This window comes from Penaeus chinensis, chromosome 27, assembly GCF_019202785.1.
Source record: "Penaeus chinensis breed Huanghai No. 1 chromosome 27, ASM1920278v2, whole genome shotgun sequence".
Taxonomy (NCBI): domain Eukaryota; kingdom Metazoa; phylum Arthropoda; class Malacostraca; order Decapoda; family Penaeidae; genus Penaeus; species Penaeus chinensis.
Genome location: NC_061845.1, coordinates 14,389,521 through 14,397,020, shown reverse-complemented (window position 1 = coordinate 14,397,020; position 7,500 = coordinate 14,389,521). Strand labels below are relative to the sequence as shown.

At 41.5% G+C, this 7,500-nt stretch overlaps 1 protein-coding gene across 8 annotated transcripts in view; it reads left to right on the top strand.

Annotated features, from left to right (window-relative positions):
- Nucleotides 1–7,500, top strand: part of LOC125039253 (inositol 1,4,5-trisphosphate receptor-like) — a 141,353-nt gene that overhangs the window by 16,267 nt on the left and 117,586 nt on the right. For all 8 annotated transcript variants that reach the window (XM_047633071.1, XM_047633068.1, XM_047633066.1 and 5 more), the window contains exons 2-4: nucleotides 5,297–5,557; nucleotides 5,978–6,208; nucleotides 6,409–6,550. In XM_047633071.1, coding sequence (XP_047489027.1) covers nucleotides 5,369–5,557; nucleotides 5,978–6,208; nucleotides 6,409–6,550 — 562 coding nt within the window. In that variant the 5' untranslated portion in view covers nucleotides 5,297–5,368. The remainder of the gene's footprint in view (nucleotides 1–5,296; nucleotides 5,558–5,977; nucleotides 6,209–6,408; nucleotides 6,551–7,500) is intronic.

Sequence of the window (7,500 nt, the reverse complement as noted above, 5' to 3'; positions counted from 1 at the left end):
TTGTTAATGTGAAAGAAATTAAATGCAATACATACAGTGTTTTTCGTTTATGGAAATAAATGTTTTAATTAATGTGAAAATTATAGAAATAAACCACACTGATAAAAAAAAAAAAATCATATAGTTAAATTCGTCCCTTCGAAAGCACCCGTTTCGTAGCGGCTGCCTCGAGTAGCATCCCGCTGAAGGGCGCTTTGAAACCTGAGATGTGGAGACGCGGATTCCACGGCCAGTGGCCACCCGGGACACAAGGGCTCGGCTCGAACCACAAGTTGGCTTTCGTCTTTACATTGCTTTTTGTTTGTTTTCGTTTAAATGCGTGTGTATTGGTGTCCCTCTTTCTCTTCATCTTTCTTTTTTTTTCCGTTTCTCTGTTATGCACGCTCGCACGCGCGCACGTAACCAATCGCACACACACACACACACACACACACACACACACACACACACACACACACACACACACACACACACACACACACACACACACACACACACACGCGCACACGCACTTATAAGTAATTAGTGCGGACAAGTTTTCATTTGCAGCGTTGTATACGGAGTTTTGTGAAGTTCTATCTTTTATACAGAAGTCAAGTTGTAATTTATATTGATTTTTATTCTCCCTTTCGTGCTCCTTATTTTTACGATGTGCTTTCGAAGAATATTATATTTGTTTATTGTTTTTCTCACAAGAAAGGTGGGAACGTGTTGAATGTAATTTTTACACAGGTGGCGTGAATTACAACAGTTTCATTCTCATTCTGCAGTGTAATTGTTACAAGATGAACTCAGCGTTTTGTTTCAGAGATGTACAACAAATTGATAGATGACACTTGATTTTTTTCTGCTCTTTATTTGATATAAGTTTATTTTAGATTGAAGGATTGATTTCTATAATTTTCTGTTTTCCCTTTTACCGGATTTGTTTTTTTTATGGCCATTATTGTTATTGTTACTACTTTTGTTTTTATTACTACTGATATTGGAATTTAACTGAAATCTCTAGTAAGATTTACAAATCAGCTTGGATATATGTTGCGGATATATTCTTTTAAGAATTGGAGGCCTGGATAGTTTCTCTCTCTCTCCCTCTCCCTCTCCCTCTCCCTCTCCCTCTCCCTCTCCTTCTCCCTCTCCCTCTCCCTCTCCCTCTCCCTCTCCCTCTCCCTCTCCCTCTCCCTCTCCCTCTCCCTCTCCCTCTCCCTCTCCCTCTCCCTCTCCCTCTCCCTCTCCCTCTCCCACTCCCTCTCCCTCTCCCTCTCCCTCTCCCTCTCCCGCTCCCTCATCCTCCTCCTCTCCTTCTTCCTCCTCCTCTTTCTCTCCCTCTCAGATGTGATTGAAAGGAAGGGAAAGTAGGTAGAAAGGGAAGGAAAGGAGGTGAAGACAGTGGAAGGGGGCTAAGTAGTGGGAGTGTCTAGGAAGAAGATATGCGGACGGAAGACGGTTAGGGATAAATGACTGAAGGCAGGACTAGGAAAGGAAAGAAAATGAGAACCAGAGATAGGAAAAAGGATGACGGGTGTTAGCGAAGGGGAAGAAAGAGTAGGGTAATGGAACTAGGAAAAAGAGAGGAGAGGGGAAGCAGGGAACAAGGCCAAGAAAAGTGGGGAAACAAAACCATTTCAAGTTGTCGACGCTGTGGATCTGTGGCGCGCCCTTTGCAAGAGTTCGGCGCGGGTTTGGGCTCCGTTTTTTTTTGGCGTTGTAATTCCGATGGCAAGATTTTTTTTCCTCCCTAATTCCCTTCCCATTTTCTTGTTGTTGTTTTTTCGCAACTTTTCCTTTCTCTTTTGTGGATGGCGCTGAGGTATGTTTTTTCTTTCATTGTTTTTGTTGTTGTTTGTAAGTCCGACTTTGTATATTCCTATTTATATTCTTTCTTTATCTAATGGATATTTTTGGCAGATTTCACTTCATTCTCTTTCCGCCGTTATCGCCCTCATCATGCTATCGTCGCCACGTTGCCATCGTCGTCATTACTATCTTCGTAATCATCAACCTCATTGTGTTTTTACCACCGTCTCCATCATCTCCTTCATTGTCATAATCACCATCATTATTGTTATTAACGCCAGTAACAGCAACATCACCATCATAATAGCAGTGCCATCATCATCATCTTCATTATCATCATTACCATAATCAACATCATCACCCCCATCAACATCACCGATCGTCAGCATCACCACCCATCATCATAACCAGTCATTATTATCACTACCACATCGTTATTATCATTATTATCATAATCATCACCACCACGAATCATCACCACCACCGGTCATCACCATCATCATCATAATCACCAATCATAACCATCATCATAATCGCCAATCATCATCACCATCATCATAATCGCCAATCATCATCATCATCATCATCATCATCGCCGCAGTCCACCTTCATCCCTAATCCCCCCCCCCCCCCCCCTTTCAGAAGACACCAAATTGATTATACTATTTTGAAGTTGTTTTTCTCTGGCCGGAATAGAAACTCTGCTGGGCTTAATCTCCTCACAAAAATGAGAGTCATGAGCTTACCGCTGTGTTGTGGGGCAGATTGTTTTCTTGTTGATTTATTGATTTAAGCTATTTGGTTTTCGCTTTTCTGGGTCTTATTATTTTTTGTTAGCTTTTCTTTTTTTCTTTTATCAACATATGTTAGCGAAAAGAAGAAAACAAGAGGAAAAATGCTCAAGCAAGCACCCTGAAATGATTTTCATCGTCGGCTTTTTACACCTCTCTCGTTTCTCACACTTCCACACTTGGTTATTTTGCATAGACAGGTTACAGATGGTTACATACGTATCCATCCAGAAAATGAGTGGTTGTTTAAGTATGCAGTATTTAAAGTTGCATGTACGGTTGTCGTGTACAAGATATTAAATGAAAGTAAAGAAAGCCGTCAAGTTGCACACAGCGTATCAGATAAGGTAATCCAGTACTAAAACCTGCTGAGGGATCGTATTTTTTTGTTCATCCATTATATAAGATATTGAATGTTATTGGGTCTAAAAGATACGCATTTCTAATTTTTCTTTTTCCTTTTTGTTTTATTTACTCGCGTGAATGTTGTGTGTATGCCTTTGTAAATGTGGTTGTGCGTGTGTGCCAGAGTGAATAATACGAGGAGTGTATTAAAAAATGAGATAGCCATAAAAAGCTGAAACAGGCCGGGCCATATATGGAAGGCCCGGGCGAAGCTAGAACTTCGCAAAACTCAAATGAATGAAGGAGTGTATTTTTGTAGAGCTATTAGATTTTAATGGAGAGCGCGACAGTGGAATGAGCTCCTTCCCGCCAGAGGTCGAGCGGGCGCGTGCCCCGTGACATCATATAACAATTAAACTCTTTTTAGGCAGCATTTCAAGTCACGGAGAAGAACCCCCTTTATAGGCCCATTTGCTCATTCAGTTCGCCCTGTTGATGTCATCGGCCGGCCGCTGACGCACTTGGGGACGTGCGTGCGTGCGTTCGTGCGCGTGCGTTTTTGTAAGCGTATGCGTTTAGAAGAGAATAATTGAAGAACATCTAAGAATATACCCGTTGCCGTTCCACAAGTAAATAATAACGCAACTCAGCAACCACAAGCTGCATTTTTATACTTCTATATAACCACACCGTTCTTGATGACCACGCATGTGTCTAAAACGTGTCGCAGTTAAGAACTGTTGGTCCAGATATCTTGTTGACGAAAAAGTCTGCAAATATGAGTCGGTGTAATTATTGAAAAAAGTCAAATTGACTTCATGGAAGAAAAAATAAGTTGCGGTAGATGTTATGCCAGGGGCCTTGCACCATTTATGTTTATTGCTTTTTATTTTATTTTATGCAAATATTGTTTTCTGCATCAGATTTGTTTTATTTGTCTTATGCTTATCTTTGTTCTATTATATTCGTTTTGATTTTTTAAAACTTCGGTTTTGTCAGAATTTTTTTGACGTGGAAGTAAGAAACGATAGAGTGACAGAAACAAAACAAAAAAAAATTCGAAACAGTATTAAAAAACATTGCCGTCTATCACTTATAACAAGAACGAGAAAGAAAAACAAACAAATTGGCGTGAAATCGTGCTCACCGTTTTCGCCTCGATGTTATCAGCGTGAGATAGTTTTTTTCTTCTTTTTTTTTCTATTTTAAGTGTCATTGGGTGTTGCACGTGACACTCATGAGCCCGCCATTCAAGGTGTGCTCGCGTTGTTTTCCTTGGCTGGGTTGCATGCGTTCGGTCGCGGCCTTTCTTGTCATTATTTTCTCCCTTCGTTTTTCGTCGTAATTCGTTTGCTTTGTCGTTTCCCTTTTTTTCTTCTCTTTTTGTGTGCCTTTCGTGTGTATTCGTCGGTTTTGTCGGTAAATGATTTAGGTCTTCCTTTTCTTTCGCTTGTTTTTTAATCATTCCCACTTATTTAGTTTTTCGACTTCAATTGGCTTGTTTTCAGTTTTACTATCTTGTCTTTTTTCCCCTGTTTTCTTAAGATTATTTCCGTTTTTTTTTCATTTTTGTCTTTCGTTCGGCTTTATATTAGTTTTTTTGTGATGTTAATAGCCTGTTTATTGATACTTGTCTTTCCTTTATCATTTTCAACTTTCAGGTGTTACCAGGGAAATGTGACGTTATTATCACCAGTAAAACGCTGATAGAATAAAAGAGTTTTTTCTCCTAGGGAGAGGATTGTGCTCGGGGAAATGCTTCGTCATTGACTCAGCCGCTTTTTAGAGCTTCTGTTACTAGGTTAAATTTGCAGAAATTGAAGATGCACGAGATAGCATTGCGCGTGTTGGACTAGTAGAGGCGTTGTATGTATATATATATATATATATATATATATATATATATATAATATATATGAAATATATATATATAATGTATAATGTATATATATGTATATATACAGATATATATATACATATACTATATATATGTATATATACATATATATATATATACTATATATATGTATATATACATATATATATAATATATATATATATAATATATATATATATATGTATATAATATATATATTTATATAATATATTGCATATAATATATATCTTATATTTATTATATACATTATATATATATATATCTTTCATATATTTATTACACACACACACACACACACACACACACACACACACACACACACACACACACACACACACACACACACACACACACACACACACACTCAAATCACACTGTGAAGTATGATTTGACGTCGCTGTTGTCTCGTCTTGAGGATTTTCGTATTTCTTCTAGTGTGCTCACTTTCGCCCGTCTCCCATTCCAGCTCCTTCACCTGAAATCCAACAAGTACCTGACCGTGAACAAGCGACTGCCGGCGCTGCTAGAGAAGAACGCCATGCGGGTCTACCTGGACGCCAACGGCAACGAGGGGTCGTGGTTCTACATTAACCCGTATTACAAGCTGCGGCTGACGGGGGACAATGTGGTCGTCGGCGACAAGGTGATTCTCAGTCCCGTGAACGCCGGCCAGCAGCTTCACGTGTCCAGCATGAACGATCTCCCCGACCATCCAGGCTGTAAAGAGGTAAATATGCCTGTTGGCTCTGAGAAAAGTTCGGGTTTCGAGTTTTGCGTGATGTTAAAAATATTCTACTAGCAGGTTTTTTGTTTTGTTTTGTTTTGTTTTGTTTTGTTCAAGTGCGACTGGGGATGATTCAGATCTCGCCTTAAGATATATGTTGTGTTTTTAATGTCTTTTGTGTTTCATGTTGCTCTGTCATTTGTAGGTAAAGCTAACAGACTCGCGCCGAACTGGCAGACGCGCAAACACACACACACACGCACATGCAAACGCACATACACAGAAGGGAGTCCAAATTCTGTCATATTACATGGTGATGTATTAAAACCACATGTCAAATTTTATAGTTGATACTTCAGTACGAATCTAAGTGCAACACGACACAATTATGCGCATGCTAAATAAAGCATTGTCTCTCTTCAGGTGAATGTCCTGAACTCGATGACGAGCTGGAAGATCTCGCTCTTCATGGACTATAGGGAGAATCAGGACGGTATCCTCAAAGGGGGAGACGTGATACGGCTTTTCCACGCGGAACAAGAGAAGTTCCTCACCATGGACGAGTACAAGAAGAAGCATTGCGTGTTCCTGAGGACAACAGGGCGGACTACGGCCACCACTGCGACATCTAGTAAAGCCCTGTGGGAGGTTGAGGTACGGAAGGGGCGATCTTATTAGCTGTTTTTAATTTCAAAGGACATAATGTGGAGAGATGGTATGTCAGTGCGTTTTGGAAAAAAAAAGTATTAGAAAAGTTTTCGTTCCCTCAGAAGAGCGCTCGTATCCTTCTAAACGATCTGGTTCGAGAAATAGTAATCCTTAGCTAAAATCCCTCTCTCCTCTGGCGCTAAAAGGTGGTCCAACACGACCCATCGAGAGGAGGCGCAGGACACTGGAATTCCCTGTTCCGCTTCAAGCACCTCGCCACAGGACATTACCTCGCAGCCGAGATCGACGAGGATCCCACGCCCGATCCTACCAGGACCAAGCTGAGAGGTAGGCGTCAGCGTTTTTATTCTTGGCTCTATTAAGCATGAGTTTTTTCTGAAGATGTTTTTTTTGTCACAGGCGGTATTTACTTTTTTGTTTTATTTTTTATTATGAATTTCACTGGTTGAAAATTAAAATTTGTTCTGCCTCCGTCTCCTTCCTCCCTTACCCATCCTTTTCTTGAATAATCCTTCCTTTTTATTTTCTTTCTCTTTTCTAAATTTTCTTTTTCATCTGTTTATCTCCTGAGGCTCAACCTTGTTTTGCCATCCCCACCTCTTTTTTCTTTCCCTCTCAGGCAATCCTCCGTAATCCTCATACCCACCTACCCTCATACCCACATACCCTCATACCCACCTACCCTCATACCCACCTACCCTCATACCCACCTACCCTCATACCCACCTACCCTCATACCCACCTACCCTCATACCCACCTACCCTCATACCCACCTACCCTCATACCCACCTACCCTCATACCCACCTACCCTCATACCCACCTACCCTCATACCCACCTACCCTCATACCCACCTACCCTCATACCCACCTACCCTCATACCCACCTACCCTCATACCCACCTACCCTCATACCCACCTACCCTCATACCCACCTACCCTCATACCCACCTACCCTCATACCCACCTACCCTCATACCCACCTACCCTCATACCCACCTACCCTCATACCCACCTACCCTCATACCCACCTACCCTCATACCCACCTACCCTCATACCCACCTACCCTCATACCCACCTACCCTCATACCCACCTACCCTCATACCCACCTACCCTCATACCCACCTACCCTCATACCCACCTACCCTCATACCCACCTACCCTCATACCCACCTACCCTCATACCCACCTACCCTCATACCCACCTACCCTCATACCCACCTACCCTCATACCCACCTACCCTCATACCCACCTACCCTCATACCCACCTACCCT